Below are 17,584 nucleotides of genomic sequence, written 5' to 3'. Positions count from 1 at the left end.
GCAAAACTCTCTCCTGAGTCCTGTGTTAAACTTTAATCCAGCTGTCCCACTTCAGAGTAATTCCACGCTTTAAGAAGTCATCATCGACCTCGGTGCCTAGAAAGTGTGTCCTTTAACCGTATCGGTCACGAAACTGGGCTCCAGACAAAAGCCCGCTTATCTGACTCCGGGACACCAGGTCCCAGTCCATCACTTCCTCATTAAGCATATGTCTCATTTTCCATTTCAGACAGCAGATAGTGCAGAAGTGCCCACAAAAGCATTATTTTCCGCCTCATCTCCTCTGAAAGTCTAATGAGAGCAGATCAAATGTAACTGACACCGAGGGGAGACAAAGGCAGAGCGGGCTCCTGGGTGAGAGATGAGGCCCGGCAGAACAATGGGTCTGAAATGTGCCGTCGCTGCGGCGGTACCGAGCAGGAGCCCGTGAATGCAGATGATTCTGTAATGAGGGATTAAGTGGTGGATTATGGGTCTTTATTAAGATGTTTCTGATCCTCATTAGACTGAATCCGGTATCAGGGCATCGATTCCCCGCTCGCTGGCTGGATTGGCGTCCTCAAGAGAAGGAAGGGAAGAGAGAGCGAGAGGAGTGAGGAGGGAAGATAGCAAGACATGTGCTCCTAATATGGCCCTCGGAGGCCTCCAACAAAAGCTACAGGCGGGGATTTATCTCCGCGCAGAAAGATGGAGTTTCATACATTTTATTTGGGTTTTATGAGTGACCCATATTGTTGCAGACAACGTCGGATGAGAGATGAGACGATCGTTTCTATACCGCTCAGCCAGAAGGGGTCAAGTGAGGCTAAATCTAGTGGAAAGTAGTTTGTCGCGGTGATGGTTTCTAGCCACAACCATTCTACAGATAGAATTCTTGAGTGCAAAGCGGAATCAAAACAAGTACAAGCTTCTGCTCACATGCCAGACTGTTTATTGATCACTGATCTAGATGGAGTCGGTGATGCGCCTCATGCTCATGTACTTCATGCCGTTCATGCTGTTCATGGCCATGTGAGAGTGGAAGTTCCTGTACTCCCCGGGCCTCACGTACATCATCTTCCCCCTGAAGTCGGGGTGCTCGTACAGCAGCCAGTGGCCCTCCATCACGTTGCAGGACATGCAGCCGGACATGCGGAACCTCTCCATCACGTTCTCGCAGTCCTCCTGGAGCTCCTGCATCTGGCCGGCGAAGTTCTCTCTCTCGTAGATCCTCATCCTGAAGGATCCGCGGTGCTGGTAGGCAGAGGAGGAGTTCATCTTCAGAGAGGGAGAAAGAGAGAGAGAGAGAGGGTGGTGAGCGCGCTGGCAGAACTGTTTCCTCGGCGGGTCAAAGTGATCTTACGACGGGGATCATGCGGCAGGACTTGACGCCGTTGCTCATGCCCATCATGTTCATGTGGTCAGGGTACTCGCCCCTCCTCATGAAGTACTGGTTGCCATTGTAGTTGGTGCGGTCGTAGACCATGAAGCAGCCGCGCTCCACCCTGCTGGACTGGCACCGGTTCAGGTAGGAGGACACGTCGGGGCAGTCGCTCATGCACTCGTAGGAGCGGCCCTGGAAGTTCCTGTCCTCGTAGAAGATGATCTGACGGGAGGGACACGGTGGGATGAGCAGACCCTCATCATTTCAGTGAGGGATAGAACAGTGTCTGCACGAATTCATGAAAAACCACAGAGCCGCTCTGTCGCAGCTCCGCAAGATGCCGTTTTCAAGTACCATTTATAGCTTTTTTTAGTTTATTATTTAAATAATTTAGCTTCTTTAAACCTCCATTTCTGAGCAGAACCTGACATCTAAACAGGTATCTGTGTTCTTACCGTGCTTTATACTGTTTTACCTTTAGGAAAACAGTGTTTTAATAAAACCTGTATTATAAAGTGACTAATACAAACACAACAGAATTAGATTTAAAATATTTCAGGTCTTTGATAATGAATGGCTCGCTTCAAAAATATTTATGAAAATGTGATGTATGTTTAGCATGGATGTTTTGAGATATCTCACCTTTCCATTCATGTTCATGCCACTGGAGGTCATTTTTGCTGGTCGGTGGGTTGATGCTGCTGCTGCTGCTGCCGCTGCTGGTCGCTCTGGTTCTGCTCTTGCACCAAATGGTACCGTACCTGGTTTAACCCATTCCTTTTATACCTGAGCCAGACACCAGGCTTTTGTGCAAAACCCTGAGCCAGCAAGGGCTTCATGGAAACACACAGAATAGAGAGAGACAGAGTTCCAGGCCAGGGGGTGACACGAAGGGTGAAAGGTTAACAACCAGGGGGTCACACCTTGACATTGTTCGGAATCACACGCTGTTGCGTCAGCAGCTTTTTTTTCCGGTATGAATGATGCAACTGAAATGCATAATGTGAAATTCATCTTACAGGCGTTAGTTTTCGACTCAACAATTTTAAAAATGCTGATAATCGCAAATAAGTTTGACTGATACTCTGTGCCACTGAATGGCAGGTTCACAAAAAACTTCTTAGATACACATTTGGGTGAATTTATTTGATCTCTTTTTCATGTGTGTGTGAATTGGGTCAAGCTGCCATTGAGCGGGGGTCACCGGGGCGTCAGCGTGACAACAGTCAGGGACAAACGGCCATTCACACACGTTTGCCTGACTATGAGCTTTTAGATTGAGCAATATGTATTTTTGGGGGGGAACACTGGAGAATGTGCTGCGATTATTCAGCGAGACTCAGCAGAACCCCATGCTGAGTCTCAGGAAAAAAAAGGAAGGAATAGAAAATAAATACATTTTTAATCTGAGATTTAGAAATAAGTGTGTGTCAGTCTCAAAATTGTAAACACAGTGTGGGAGTCTAAGCACTTTGCTTTGCTGATTTGTAAGTATCGAAAAAAATCTGATGTATGAAGTGTATACTTTTTGCAAATGATGCAAAAACATTATTGATATACAGATCATTAATGGTGACTAGTCCTTTTCTCTTCCACACCAAAAAACCAGCATCTAGTTTTGAGGGAGGGAATAAATGATTATGACAAATTGGGGCCAAACTAGAAGTTTCAGGCAGCCTAAAGTTGTTTTTAATTTGTTTCCATACCTTTAGAGAGTTTTTAACAATAAAGCCAAGCTCTTTCTCGACTTTGGTCTTCCCTTCTTTCACATGTAGCAAGGCTGGGAGTGAAGTATCAATTAGATTTTGCTCAATAGCAACCCAAGGTGGAGTTATGTCCTTGACATCACCAGGAAATGCATTATTCCAATAAATAAGAGCGTGAGCGTTTGCTGCCCAGTAGTAGTGTTGGAATATAGGAAGAGCCAGGCCGCCTAGTTTTTTAGATTTACAAATATGCTCCTTACCTATTCGATGACTTTTGTAACCCCAAACAAAAGCCAATATAATCGAATCCAAATTTTTGAAGAATGTTTTGGGAACGGAAATTGGCACATTTGGAAATACATAAAGGAACCTAGGCAATGTGACCATTTTTATAGCATTGACTCTGCCGATCATTGACATTGGGAGTGTTCGCCAGTATTCTATATTATTTCGCAGTTGGTTGACTACTGTTACATAGTTTAAATCATACAAACAATCTGACTGTTTACTCACAGTAATTCCCAGATATTTTATTTGGTCAGTTATCTTGACTGTCAGAAACTTTGAGTCAGCACCATTGCCCAGAGGCATTAATTCACATTTCTGCCAGTTCACTGTGTATCCAGACATATTTCCAACTCTTTCAATGAGATCTAGCAGCGCTGGGATAGATTCTTCAATTTGCGCTAGAAACAATATAATGTCATCAGCGTACAAAGCTATGTGGTGATCCATTTTTCCCAGATGTATCGGGGTAATATACCGACATGAATTTATTTTTGATAAACATTTTAACTGATCACTTGTTCACTTCCTTTTCTTCTTCCTTCCCTGTGTTGGAAAATATTTTGTGAAATGGAAATAATCGCCACTAACTTGTCTGACTGTTGACTAGAGAGAGCTATATAAATATATTCTGTACAGAGTTACACTGATGCAAATTGTGAAATTAATTGTACGCGATTTACCCGAGGAAATACTCCTACCTTCATCATAAACCCATCCCCACAAAGGCGGGTCAAATAAGCCTACAGTACAGTCTATTAAAAATGTAGATATTGAACTAAAATGTTTCCATCGTTGTTCCACGCGGCTGCGTTTTCATCGTTACACCACTAGAGGCCGCTGTGACACACGCCGACTCTTTTCCTGGCAACGAGCGGGATGTTGTCAAACGTTGCTAGGGAAGTTGTGCTAAATTAGCCGCTCTGGAGCCCAAATCGTCTCCAACTGCCAACTCAGTTTCAACACGACAACGCAGAAATAAGGTGATTGGACAGCAAATATGTTTGATTCATCTTATGCGGCGGTAAAACGGCATCGAGGCGTGTTAGCATAGCATGCTAACGATGAACAGCAGTGTAGAATGGTTGTTTACGCGTTGTCCATGTATATTTTCATCCTATTGTAGTTCATTTGTCCTGTAACTCTGTTGTGGATTTTCTATAAAAACGAGAGCTTGAGCAATTTTCGATCACCCTTCGTTTTCTATAGTTTTAGTGGGGATTGTGAAGTGTTCAAATGTAACTTGTAGTGTCTCCAACAGCGATGACAGCCGACTTAGTTCCAGTTATGAGGACACAATGACTGAAAGTGAAGATGACAGCAGGCTCGGCGACTCTCCGGCTGAAGGAGCTTCAGCTGTCAAAAACAGCAGGCCGCTGCAGACTTTGTTAGCGGACACCAAAGCCAGCCGTCAGGTGGTGAAACTCCAGCATGGTGGACAAAGTCCCCTCCAACCTCACCCACCGTCGCTCCCGAAACTCTCACAAGGCCGGAAGAGCTGCTCAATGGAGGAGACGGTGCGATCCAGGAGGCTGAAAAACAGTCAGGAGAGTTTGAGCGACCCGGTGGAGACGAGCTCTTCCTCGGATTCTCTCAAAGATGACCGAGCTGATCTGCTCTCTTCAGCTAGTTTTCTTCTTCATGGCGTTAAAAGCAATCCATGCTCTAAAGCGCCGGGCTTCAGGGACAGGGGAAGCAGCCTCTCTGACCATGAGCGAAGGCCCCACAGCCCTTTAGATGACCACCGAGGAAGGCTGGCCAAGGTGCGACTGTCTCCGCTGCAACCCAGCGGGCCGCTCCCGGCTCTGGAGAAGAACTTGGTGTCAGCCTCTTTAAGATCGACTAACAGGATTGACAGGGATTGTTTGGATTATTGCGTGTCGGCCAGAGAAAATCCTCCCGGGCTGCACCGCAACTTGAGCGACAGTCGGCTGCTGGACAACATGGGCTCTGGTAGAGCGTCGGTCAACTCCATGAGGTCCAACTACAGCGTGCTGAACCCCATCAGACCCCAGGATGTGAGAAACAGGTGCTGATGCTCACCTCCCATAGAATGTGTCTCTCGATCTCCTATTGAATTTTCCCGCTCTTTATTTTAGGAGCTTTCTGGAGGGTAGTGTGCTGGGAAGCGGAGCTCTGCTTGGACCTGATGAACTGGACCGCTACTTCCCCGACCGGCGATTGGGTGTTTACATAGCCACGTGGAACATGCAGGGGGAGAAGGTGAGTGGAATCCTAGCGTGCCTCCTCTCTCACCCAAGTTTAGAACTGAACTGTGACTGGCGTTGTTCCAGGGTCTTCCCACGAACTTAGATGACCTTCTTCTTCCGACCGACTCGGAATTTGCACAAGACTTTTATATAGTTGGGGTCCAGGAGGGCTGTCCTGACAGGTGTGAGGTGTTTTTTGTTTGTCCACATCCCAATGGTATTGTGTGAATATGCCAGACAGTAGTGAGTCTTCCATGCACCTTCTTGTGCAGGAGAGAGTGGGAAACACGACTGCAGGAGACTCTGGGTCCATACTACGTCATGATTTATGCGGCTGCACACGGTGTTTTGTACCTGACCGTTTTTGTCAGAAGAGACCTCATCTGGTTCTGCTCAGGTCAGTTCCTCAATAAGCTCATTCTGCAACTCTGTAGAAGGAAACGGAGTTTGAATTTATGGGATTCCTTCTTGCAGATTATAGTGGATTATCACAATCTTGTCATGATTTGAATAGCTCTGCTTTAAACTCACTTTGCTTGACAGAGGTGGAACACGCCACGGTCACGACTCGAATCATCTCACAGATCAAGACCAAAGGAGCGGTGGGAGTGGGCTTCACCTTCTTCGGCACCTCCTTCCTCTTCATCACATCACATTTCACCTGTGAGTTTGAATCCTCAGCAGGAAATTGAACCCCACAAACTGTTGCTGTCACACCGTCCTCTCTGTCTTCCAGCTGGAGACGCCAAAGTCTACGAGCGAATTCTGGACTACAATAAAATTATTGAAGCGCTGGCACTTCCCAAAAGTCTCCCTGACACAAATCCGTACCGTTCATCGGCATGTGAGTCGGGTTTAGTGTGACAACATAAAACTTTGCTTCTCATGTTCTGAATGTGGCCTCTCTAAAAGTGAAGTTTTGACCGGTGTCTTTCTTTCTCAGCTGACGTCACCACCAGGTACGACCAGGTTTTCTGGTTCGGCGATTTCAACTTCCGCCTGAGCAAAGACCGTGCTGATGTGGAGGCCATCATGAACCAGACAGCAGGGGACGACACGACGCCTCTGCTGGAGCTGGATCAGCTATCCAGCGAGATGAAAGACGGTGAGTTGGAATGCTTGTTGGAGTCAGGTGGTGTGTGAGCGTGAAGGTCTCCTCGTCTGCAGGTTCGGTCTTCAAAGGTTTTCAGGAAGCACAAATTCACTTCCGACCGACTTACAAGTTTGATATCGGTTGTGATGTTTACGACACAACCTCGAAACAGAGGACGCCGTCGTACACGGTGAGAAGATGAGGTGGACGCTTTCAAATCATTGGTCATTTTAGCGTCGTCATCATCCTCAGCCTTTTGTCCCTTCAGGATCGAATCCTGTTCAGAAGCCGACAGGTGGACGACATCAAGGTGGTCAAGTACAGCAGCTGCTCGAGCATCAAGACCTCAGACCACCGCCCAGTTATCGGGGTCTTCCAGGTGAAACTGAGGCCCGGCCGAGACAAGTGAGTTCAGCATGAACAAAAATTTCACTAAAATCTCACTCTGTCATTCCGAGTTAAATTCCAGAACTTGGCGCTCCTCATAGCACGAACTTCAGTCTTTTCTGTGCCCTCCGTGTTTTCCTCCCACAATCTAAAAGAAGCAAATGGATGTTTTCCCCACTGGTGTTGTGTCAGCATCCCCCTGGGCGCTGGTCAGTTCGACCGCACTCTGTACCTGGAGGGCATCAGGAGGAGGATCAGCAGGGAGCTGAAGCGGCGTGAGGCCATGAAGAACCAAAGCAGCAGCACCATCTGCACCATCTCCTGACCCCACTTTCCAGAAACGTGCCATAAACCAGGAGAAGAAAGATGACCAAAGAACTGGTGTACGTTTAACTTTGAGACCACGTTGGACTTGTACCTTAACCCCTTGTTGTCCTTGTTTTTTTTACAGATGTTTCTTACAGTGTTACCATGTTTTAACTGTTAATTATCATTGTGGTCAACACTTACTTGGCAGCTTTTGTGCTAAATACGTGGAGGAAGGTTGTGTTATTTCTTGCTTTTAAAAAGAAACTCACTTTTTAATGTGCAGTTTACTCTCGCAGCCAAGGTCTTATGCATAAAGCCTTAACAGCACTGGAAACCAATGACATACTCAGTCAGTCTCAGTCCGTGCAGCATTCCTTTTAAATTGACCAGAATAATTTCACTTATTTGCTTGAGGTAAATAACAATGGTTTTGCATTGTGGTTTGCAAAACTATAAAACAAATTCATATCATCACACCTCCACCTTTCGAAGGGACGTTAACATTTGACTTGTTCAAAGGTTGCTGTTCATATTTTCTGGTGATACACTATTAGATCTTGTATAAGTTATTTTACATGGCAGTGGAGGCTAAAAAGCAGTCAGTTGAAGCACCATCACGGAAATGATCACGTACAAGTTAACTCAACCTGTTCACATGAGCTCACAGAAATAAAGTGATTAATATCAGGCAGGTGGGCATGTCACAACTGACTAGATGGAGAGGAAAGTCCTTCTCGTCTCCTCTTCTGAGAATGCTCCATGCACATTATGAGTGGCAGCTTCTCCAAAAAAGTGCCTGTTTCACATTCCACCGCCAACGTCACACATTAATAAATGTTTGTTTTTTCTAAACAAGTGGTCCAGTCTGTTAAAATATGTCTTTATTGCAGCTGTACTTACATGTGTTTACCAGAAAGCCACCATAATAGAAGATGCAAGAGCCAGATGAAAATGGTGAGTTGAGAACGGTCTGAACCTTCTCTGGCATATTCACTCCGTATTAGCAACAAGATTATGGTACAAACTGAATGTGGGGGTGACATGAGTGCCTTCTATGTGAACCCAACGTCGACGCTAGTATGAGCAGATGGTCAACAGCTTAGCTTCGATGCTCCTGAAGGACTGTAACACCACAATATGAACAAATATTTCAATATGTAAAACACATATTAGCAAAAAGTGCCATATATGCCAGTTCATCTTCCTCTTTTCTCAGTCCAGAAATATATTCACAAAGGATAGATAGTATATTATATTATTGCATATTGTGGTGTTGTAGTCTGGGCTAAAGAAGAACTTAAAGTTCAGCCGTTGAAGGGCTACCTTCCTGTGTGGGGAAAACTGATCATACAACAGAAACTACTTTTGAAGAAGCAGACTGTAACAGAAAAAGTATAAAAAGTGGCCACACTCAGAGCATTTCACTTCTTTACACAGACTTTCGTCCCTCACCTCGCTCAGTAAATGTGGCAGTATGGCTTCCTGTTCGACCTTCCCATGACAGGTACCTCTCTGGAGAACATTTTTTTTTTGTTTGTGTAAAACAGCGGCCCCTTCGGTGGCGCTCCGGTAGTGATCTCCTCCCACAGCGAACGAGTTCTGTGTTGGGAATCGACACCGATTTGATCTTCAAGTCCTGTTTATTTACAGTGACGTCCCACTGCCGTCCGGTGGTCTTGTCTATCGGAAGAGGCGGTACATGCGGGGCAGACGTCCGTCTTTGCTGGACAGAGCCGCCTGGATGTGTTCGTACGATGGGAGTTCCGTCAGGTCTCCCAGCGCAGCCACGGCTGGTTTACTGCGCAGCATCTTCGTGGTCACTCTCTTGATGTCGCTGGCCGTCACGTTGCCTGAGAAAGGAGCAGAACAAATAATAATATCAACATATGAGCCCATAAGAATCTGCCCAATCGAACCACAGACTCACTTATTAGCGTGCAGAGCTCATGCGGAAGCTTCCTCTTCCCCGTGGACAGAACCTGTCGACCCACGTCCTCAAAAATCACCGGCCGGGACTCCAGGTTCATCATCAGCATGGACTTGAGCTGCGTCTTGGCTCGCTCCAGCTCCATCTGGGATCAAAGGCACATTGATCAGACTCTGAGGCAGGAGGAGCGAAGTGAGTGGTCTGTACCTCTCCAGCACTTCCTGACATTTGGATGAACTCTCTGGTGATGATCTCCACCATTTCTCTGACCTGCAAGTGAAAACACAACTATGTAAACATCTTCTACGGCATTACAATTTGAAGACGGAGTGTAGCAACAAACCTGTCGCGGGTCTGCGCTGGCGTGGATGCACAGCAGGCCGCTGTCCTCGTAGCTGTGATGGTACGAGGTGGCGTTGTACATCCAGTGATGCCTGCAGCACAGAAGACGGGAGCAGGTGGTGAGACGCCACAGTCTTCCTCCAGTCATGTGACTAGCTCACCTGTTGAGGACATTGAGGTACAGGCGGGTGAACATGCCTTTTCCTGGTCCGCCGGCCGAAAATGAGCCACCTCCCCCCATCATCATGTTCAGGACAGCGAAGGGGATGAAGTCGTCCTCCTGGGTTACACACATAAAAAACGTTTAGGTTCCTTCAACTCAACTGTGGAGCTTCACTTGGCCACCAACGCACCAGGAAGGAGCAGCTCTCCAGACCAATCATGATGTGAGTGAGTTCTGGGATGGGAGTTGGACCCAGACTCACGTCTGACATGTCCTTATCCATCTGTGGATCAAAGGCAACAAGGTAAACCCACTTGAGGTCAACCTGATTCAATATAACTGTGAGTCATGTGAAAAAAGCAGTTATAAATAAGCAACTCTGAACTGCAATGTCTGATGATAAAAGCAAACAAATACACTCACCTTCATGATGCCACCCGTGTACTGAGCCACTGAGAGGTCCACGTTGGCAGCTGAGCTCACGCCCCACACTGGTTTCACGTCCAGCAGATACCTCCTCGCGCATTCCACCAGCTGCTCGTGTTCAATCCCCACTCCGGCCAGCACCATCCGCTCAGGACGGTAGTAGTTTCGCAGATAATTGTGCAGAACCCTCTTGTCGATCTGGTCCACGTTGTTGATGGGACAGTAGCGAGGGAGGCCGACCGTGTTTCCTCCATAGGCGGCCTGGAGGCAATTTAACATGAGAAAATACACACAATACAATGTAAATACATACAAACAGGGCTCCAACATGCATACATTCACATCACATCATTCAGAATTTTAAACATTTTATTCCCAAATAAAGTGATGTGGATTAACATATTTGTTTACTGAACTGCACTGGACAGTGTTGAGATGACATTAAGATTCTGTGTCCAGCTCTGCCAGCTATATTGAGGGGTTGAATCAGCCGTCTGTCTGCTGTATCTCATGTCTATTAACAGTTGACTTTAACTATGGACCAGTCCAGACACAGTTCCAAGATGCTATTGAAGAAATATTCGAAATCATGTGAATGAATGATCATTTAGTCATATTCTACTCTCCAAATCATTATACAAACTGTCACTCCATTGTCTCATGTGATGAAAACCCTTTTCACAATTGTCTCTCCTAAAATGGTTGTTTTTCATTGCCTTATTGAAGATTTTTACTAATCCTTTGATGAATATTTGTTGATGCTCCCTAACTGACGCATGGTTGTAGCATTAGTGCTGCCTGAGACCCTAACCCTGTGTTTTGCTGAGACGCCATTGAAGCAGGAAACCTTCATGTATTGATATGAACCAAGGCAGTCGACTGCGTCAGAGAAGCCATGAGGATCACTCTATCTAATAATATAAACACAGATCCAGAGACTCAGAGTCGACCAGTGCCATTATCAAAGGTTCCCTGTGCTAAAAATAAGTTTAAAACTATGATCGTGAACCAAAGTCCACCACACTCCACAACTGTCACACACCAGTGTCGGCTGTAAACACTGCGGAGCTGGAGAGCGCGGCGCGCCGTCATGGTCTCACCGTGTTCATGTATGCAAGTCCAATGCAGTGAGTGTGCCGCGCGCTTAAAATTCTTCTTAATTTGTTTTTGGTAATTTGTTTCGATTTGTTTTTGGCGGTATATCGGGTACAATAAGTTGTCGCTCATCCCTAGTTCAGAGGATTTTAAACATGAAATCTATTTACTTTTATTGATGCAGCAGAGCCTTGGATAAAAAGAATTATGCACAAATTCAAGCCATTATGTGCACAAACAAACGAACAAACAAACAGAGCCCTGATAGGTAACCCAATAAACAAGGATGTGACTCACCGCATGGATCATCTCGGTCAGCAAAGGTTCAGGGTCCGGCCTCATGTTCAGATCCTCCAGCTCGAAACGCACTGCCATCCTCGTCATCTCGATCTCGTCCTCTACAAGAAAAACAACATCATAGATGGAACCGTGTGCAGAGAGTATGATGAAACAACTTCATAATGGATGCCATGTCCATTTGATAAGTGAATAAGAAGCTTGTAAAGTAATACGAGTCATGTGTTTGGCTTGTTACCCATGTTACTGTTTTATAATCAAACAACTGAGCAAACAGTTACGGCAGCACAGTATCCCAGCATCTCACTCTCACACAGCCATCTACCACTACCTATAACCCTAGCGTCGGCTATTTTGAATGGCATTCGACTTATGTCCAATTCGACTTACAACCGGTTGGTCGGAACCGATCCCAGTCGTAAGTCGGATGTTACTTGTATTAGATACACAAAAAATGGAATGAATGGTGCAGTGGTGACTGCTAAAACCTCATGAATCTTCAATATTGTAGCAATAATATATTCACCTCTGCTCTGCAAGAAGAAACTCACCAAGAAGTCGAGGCTGAAGGACTGCATCTGAGAGCAAACTGACCACGGTGTCCAGACCTTTGACCTCTGCTGATACTGCATACATGGTGGTGTCCCTGCACAGAGCCATGTTTGTCACACATTTTAAAATCTAAATAACAACAATTAACAATTTGGTACACTGAGAAAAAATACCTGGAAGTCTGGCAGTCACAAATTCCGCCGTGTTTTTCCAGCGTGAGGAGGATTTCATCTTTACTGCCGTACTGGGCTGTTGACTGTCAACGGAAATGATGGACAGTTAACAGCAGCTATTCCACTTGAATCAATCGATTTTCTAGAGCTCTGAAAGAGCTGTTAGGTCAATGTCACGACAGTCATACAGCTACGTTTAAAAATGATGAACAGAAGTAGAAAAAATTACTCACAGAAAAAGCAAGCTTCTCCAGGAAGTGGGCGATTCCACTGGGGTATTTTGTTTCATGTCTGGATCCAGAGTTGACGAGAACTATAATTAAATAACAATGTCAAAGATGTTTGCTGTGTCTTGACTCATCTGTATAAGGACCTGGGTGATATTTACCTCCAACTGTGCAGAACTGACCAAATTTGTCTTGAGAGGCAACTCTGAGGCCGTTCTCCAGTGTGGTGATTTTTGTTTCGTATTTTTCTTGACCATCGACAGATGCAAAAACAGGTTTTGGGATTCCAGGCAGCGGTGACGACAGGGAGATGTTGGGGTATCCACCACCACTACTGTACTTTCTGTAGGCTGCTATACCAAACCTGAAAGAAGAGAACAATATCACCGTTTCGGTTTTCTTTCTAGGAGTGTCTTAAAATTGCCTCATAAAGCAAAGACGCCACCAGAAGTCAGCTGCAACCAATGACTATTCAGTCACCTACTAGTCACCGACAATCTCAGCTCTATAAAGGATTTGTGTTTTTATGTATACTTATGTAATATTCATTATATAAATTATCAATTTACATACGTACAAATTTACAATTTACATAAAGTGTGATGACAACCACTAAATAAAGAATTTCATTCAGAAAAAAAAAAAAAATCAACAGTCCACCATTAAAATTTCCAAACATTCTTTGCTGATGTGTATAAAATAAATAAATAAAAAAGACAATCATTCAGAGAAATATATTCGCTCAAACTAAACGAAACTACTGTTTGAGCAGAAAGGCAGGACAATTCATGGACAAAACCCCTAATGTAAATATGCAGCTTGACATTATGTAACTATCGCATCGCTTCAAGTTTTTGTGCTACAAGGTCAATTATGAAAAAGGGGACAAAAAGAAAAACGAAGTGGATCTTGTTTGACGCAATAAAAAGAAAAGAAAAAAGTCACAACATACAAGCACCTGCAACGTGTTTCTTTAACGTTTATAAATAAAACAATGCTAATGTATCGTAGCGTTATTTTGTGTCCCTGGACACACGGTATGTTGCATCACTGCCACTTCTCTGCCGACACTCTGTGTCTTTGACAGCGAGCTGTTAGCTGCATGCTAACTGACTAAGCTAAAAGCAACACTCGCTCTAAACGGTCGCAGACGACAAGACAGTGACAGTCCGTGCAGGCCCTGCTTTCAACACCCAATAGTTGTCACGCAGACACGCACAACAACAAACGTGTGGCGTATTTACCTTTGAACACGACTCCAAGATCTGCACCTCGACATGTGTGTCGCCATCTTCGCTGCTGTGTGAGACGCCGATCTTCTTCGGCTGGATTCGGTGTCCAGTCAAGAGGCAGTTAAACTCATTACTGCAGCCTGCTGCTCGACGCGTGCAATTGCAAACCTCATTCTTTTAAAAAATGATGACACATCACGTGATGTTGAATATTTCTGATCAACTTCAACGATTCATTTCACAGAGGATTCATGGTGGAACTGTCTCGAGCTCTTTATTAACATCAGTAAAAACATGAATGAACGTCAGAAAGTCAACCAGGGGGTTTCTGCGGAACAGCAGAGGGCGTCACAGTCTTTAACACAGAAGAAGGGGCGTTTTTAATAGTAGTGAATAGAAATATATAATAAAATAAAAAATGTACACATATTTATTCCTTGCTGTTATAAACCCCTTCTCTTTCTTTCATCGGCAGTCTGATCACATGATTTGTGTGTTTTGTTTTTTCAAAATTCTGAAAAGAAAAAAACACCCTTTAACAAGACACTTTTTTAATATGACTGCAAAGCTTATTATCAGCATATAACATGATATCATCTGTATTATCTGATTTGTAAAGGAAACAGTGACATTTTGCGACAAGCATACATAAAGCATGACAACTGATTCGCACTATTTCAGTGCAGTATAGCTCCCTCACGAATATTTTTGTGGCTGATTTGCCTCACAGATTTTACAAGTTTTGCATGACAATAATATTAATTCTTAATATTATATCCACGAAAAATCATGTTCACTTGCCAGCTCTCCATCTCACGAGGAGGCAAATATGAGTTTGGAAACAGCAAGATTGGAATCGCTGCAGCAGGAAAAGGAGTTGCATCAGATCTTGGTGGAAGAATTCCCAAGAAACCAGACAATCGGGCCCCAAAACATGAATATTCAAAAGTGGCTTGCAGACAGTGAGGAAGTGGTTTTGAAGAAGATAGGCAGTGATGGAGGCGTCCACTGGGGCCCAATAACCGGACTTCATAGGCAGATTTTATCTGGAGTTTGTTTGAACGTAGATTCAAAGGATTTTCTGCCTCAAAAGTTCATCCAAGTGGTCGCACTCGGGATCACAGTGGGGTTGGATGCTGCAGCTAATGACATCTGATGGGCTTCAACGCTGAAGACTGTGACGTGTGACACTAGTGTGTTGTTTATTCTCTTCATCATATAAAATAACTTTGTGATTCCTCTGGACAGTGCGCTTACATATCCACGCAACCTTCGAATGACAATCACTGAACTTTCTTGCTGAGAAGCAGCAGTGCTGATCATGGCACCACTTTGCCACCCAATATCAAAATGATACAAGTAACATCCGTCTTACGACCGGGATCGGTACTGACACATCGGTGCCACACATTGAATTAAAAAAAAAAAAAAAGCATCTGCTGGCCGTGGTCGTAAGTACAGGTGGACGTAAGTCGAGCAGGTCGTAAATCGGATGTTACCTGTATATAGTATATACAGTATGTGGAGAAGTTTGGGGACCAGGTTTGGCCAGATTGTTGTTGTTAGAATGATGGCTGTACCAGCTAATAGAAGGAGAGAGGAAGACAGCCATGAGGACATGAAGAGGACAGATGTGACCAAGGAGTAGGGTCAAGTCAGGATAAAGTGAAAAAGGTTGACAAACTTCTTCAAACCTGACCATGACTGACAGCCGCTCATAAAATCAAAAACTCATATCAGATTTGCGATGGCGACATGAGATATTAATGTAATAGTGTAACAAGTTTCCTCCTGAAGTCCTGAGAAGCTTAATACATGTATTAAAAGTGTGATGTTTATTATCAATGAAGTCCAGAAGGAACTTGGTGAAAACAAAAAATGCAGTTCTGCGACATCCAAGACACTTTGCTGAGACACTGCAAACAAACACGGCGGAGGGTCCGCAGGAGTTCAGGAGGAAATGAAGAGGAAGCAGACTGTCACAGCAGGATACGTGCGGAACACAGCCACTGTCGCGTTCCCTGGAGTCCATCATTGTGCTGCGCTGATGTTTGGACAAGAGGATCTGATCATGGTGGAACCTAAACACTGATGCATCTGACAAGGCCAAGGTGGCCGCTGCTTCTCACACTAAGCCCAGTGATTATGCAACAGAGTCAACTGGTTTTCCACAAGCCATTAAAATGCATCATCACCTCTTCATTTGGCCTTGAGTTTGGCTCATAGACACCGTCATCCAGTGAAGACATGATGAAATGCTGCAGGGAAAGTGTAGTGTTCCTCTCCTCAATTACAGAAATCCCAGCAATGTTTTTTTGTCTAATGAATCAAGACAAGACACGATAACTTTTAACCTCGTCTCTGCACTGACTAATGGCTCGGTTCTGATGCCGGGATATTTTAAGTTCTTTGTGGGAGACGGGCCACAACTTAAAGAAACCATATTTCCTTCCAAGAACTTGTTTTTAATCAGACTCCTATCAGAACGGAGAACTTGGAGCCGACAGCTTCTCAGATGGGAAACTGAGTTTTTGGCTCCAGAAGAGATGATCAGAATTATTTCAGGCTAAGTGTTTTGACCCGGAGTCCAGTTGGATCGGGGGAAAGTTTTCAATGGCAGCTGTTGAATCAACATATTCTTTTGAGAAATGATACAAATCTGCATTTTTGTCTGCCCACAAGGTGCGGGACAAACTCAGTTGCAACGGTCTTTCACACAAAACACTGGAGTTATTCCATCCACGATGATTCACGGCGGCTCATGTTCAAAGCTTTATTAATTTCTTGGCCTTATTGAAATCTTAGAATCTAAAAACGCTCCCAAAGTCAACACACTGTTGAGTTGAAATAAAAGCATAATTTCATGCTCGGCTATCAGACTACTGTGGAAGTATCATGCTTTCAATCACGCATTTGCTGTGAGTCAACTAAATCAGTTTCAACCCAGTTGGATGTTATCTCAACTTCATTGGAGGTTTCTCTCTCTCTGTAGCCCATTCCACTCCTTGTTTAAAGTCGTGTGTGTTTCGTTTTCTGTGCGTGTGTACAAGAGTTTTATCCATATCTGCCTGAGCTTACTTGTGAAGCGTGTTCCCTCAGGGCTTGTGTGGCTTTCCTACAGGCACCATGGTTTCCTCCTCAAAAACAAAACTGATGGCTCTAAATTGTGGTTGTGATAGCATGCGAGTGGTTTCATGATGGACTGGCGATTTGTCCAGAGGAGAAGAACTGCGGCAGCAAACTCATAGAAAGAAGGTTCCCGGTTCAAGTCCCACTCCAGTTGGTGCCTGGAGATTTTCCACACATATTCGTGAGAATCAATTTCAAAACTTGATTATGAACCTTGAATAACAATAATATTATACCCATTTTGTCCCTTATTGAGATAGTTTTATGTAAATATATCGATACAACATTTATAAACAAAATGGAATGAGGTCAACGGGAGAGCATGTGATGTGTTCAGGTACAAAAGAAAGTTCCCAGGCAGAGTGACAAATGCTTTGAAAGATTTGTGCGTCCATGTAGTGGAGCGCCATTATCCATTTTTGATTAGTAAACAAAATTTATAAGGGATCTGTTCATCAGATTTGGACTTGTTTTACTAACAGAGATCCCAACGATGAATGCCAGTGATCACATAACCTCCTTGGCAGAGGTAACAAAGCACAAACTAACTGACAGCGTCTCTAAAATGTTTCCAGCTGCAGGAACACACTCTCTCTGCTGAAAACCAGAGGCTCTGATCCGGTTGGTCGGATCCAGATTGAAGTCTGAAGCTGGCACTCGTGACGATC

General features: G+C 44.5%; 3 protein-coding genes across 4 annotated transcripts; 1 reads left to right on the top strand and 2 right to left on the bottom strand.

Annotated features, from left to right (window-relative positions):
• Window positions 1-945: 945 nt before the first annotated feature.
• Window positions 946-2,038, bottom strand: LOC128762275 (gamma-crystallin M2-like). The gene is made up of 3 exons (XM_053870403.1): window positions 2,006-2,038; window positions 1,343-1,585; window positions 946-1,233 (listed from the first exon to the last, which is right to left on the bottom strand). Exons 1-3 carry the CDS (start codon window positions 2,036-2,038, stop codon window positions 946-948), a joined length of 564 nt encoding a protein of 187 aa, XP_053726378.1.
• A 2,145-nt stretch (window positions 2,039-4,183) lies between these two features.
• On the top strand, window positions 4,184-8,174 carry inpp5e (inositol polyphosphate-5-phosphatase E). 2 transcript variants are annotated; one of them, XM_053870399.1, is made up of 11 exons: window positions 4,184-4,337; window positions 4,616-5,383; window positions 5,454-5,577; window positions 5,649-5,746; window positions 5,837-5,961; window positions 6,108-6,227; window positions 6,301-6,408; window positions 6,508-6,669; window positions 6,732-6,847; window positions 6,926-7,062; window positions 7,237-8,174. In XM_053870399.1, the coding sequence occupies exons 2-11, from the start codon at window positions 4,653-4,655 to the stop codon at window positions 7,367-7,369; spliced, it is 1,854 nt and encodes a 617-aa protein (XP_053726374.1). In that variant the 5' UTR covers window positions 4,184-4,337; window positions 4,616-4,652; the 3' UTR covers window positions 7,370-8,174. The 2 variants fall into 2 exon arrangements, with proteins under 2 accessions (XP_053726374.1, XP_053726376.1); XM_053870401.1 differs by lacking the exon at window positions 6,732-6,847.
• A 32-nt stretch (window positions 8,175-8,206) lies between these two features.
• On the bottom strand, window positions 8,207-13,884 carry pmpca (peptidase, mitochondrial processing subunit alpha). The gene is made up of 13 exons (XM_053870402.1): window positions 13,800-13,884; window positions 12,717-12,919; window positions 12,562-12,641; window positions 12,329-12,411; window positions 12,155-12,249; window positions 11,604-11,704; window positions 10,209-10,472; window positions 9,976-10,068; window positions 9,784-9,902; window positions 9,624-9,714; window positions 9,488-9,550; window positions 9,281-9,425; window positions 8,207-9,203 (listed from the first exon to the last, which is right to left on the bottom strand). The coding sequence occupies exons 1-13, from the start codon at window positions 13,844-13,846 to the stop codon at window positions 9,034-9,036; spliced, it is 1,554 nt and encodes a 517-aa protein (XP_053726377.1). The 5' UTR covers window positions 13,847-13,884; the 3' UTR covers window positions 8,207-9,033.
• Between the last annotated feature and the right edge of the window lie 3,700 nt (window positions 13,885-17,584).

Source organism: Synchiropus splendidus, chromosome 7 (genome assembly GCF_027744825.2).
Source record: "Synchiropus splendidus isolate RoL2022-P1 chromosome 7, RoL_Sspl_1.0, whole genome shotgun sequence".
In the NCBI taxonomy this organism is placed as follows: domain Eukaryota; kingdom Metazoa; phylum Chordata; class Actinopteri; order Syngnathiformes; family Callionymidae; genus Synchiropus; species Synchiropus splendidus.
The sequence above is the reverse complement of the archived record's forward strand: the minus strand, read 5'-3'. Positions and strand labels throughout refer to the sequence as shown.

Excerpts from the sequence above, each read along its gene's own strand:
- inpp5e (XM_053870399.1), top strand. The coding sequence starts at position 4,653 with ATGACTGAAAGTGAAGATGACAGCAGGCTCGGCGACTCTCCGGCTGAA. Across the intron at positions 6,228-6,300 it reads CATCACATCACATTTCACCT|CTGGAGACGCCAAAGTCTAC; the intron begins GTGAGTTTGAAT and ends TCTGTCTTCCAG. Across the intron at positions 6,848-6,925 it reads AGAGGACGCCGTCGTACACG|GATCGAATCCTGTTCAGAAG; the intron begins GTGAGAAGATGA and ends TTGTCCCTTCAG.
- pmpca (XM_053870402.1), bottom strand. The coding sequence starts at position 13,846 with ATGGCGACACACATGTCGAGGTGCAGATCTTGGAGTCGTGTTCAAAG. Across the intron at positions 12,642-12,716 it reads TCAGTTCTGCACAGTTGGAG|TTCTCGTCAACTCTGGATCC; the intron begins GTAAATATCACC and ends ATTTAATTATAG. Across the intron at positions 12,250-12,328 it reads TGTGACTGCCAGACTTCCAG|GGACACCACCATGTATGCAG; the intron begins GTATTTTTTCTC and ends GGCTCTGTGCAG.
- LOC128762275 (XM_053870403.1), bottom strand. The coding sequence starts at position 2,038 with ATGACCTCCAGTGGCATGAACATGAATGGAAAG. Across the intron at positions 1,586-2,005 it reads GCATGAACATGAATGGAAAG|ATCATCTTCTACGAGGACAG; the intron begins GTGAGATATCTC and ends CCCTCCCGTCAG. Across the intron at positions 1,234-1,342 it reads CCTGCCGCATGATCCCCGTC|CACCGCGGATCCTTCAGGAT; the intron begins GTAAGATCACTT and ends TCTGCCTACCAG.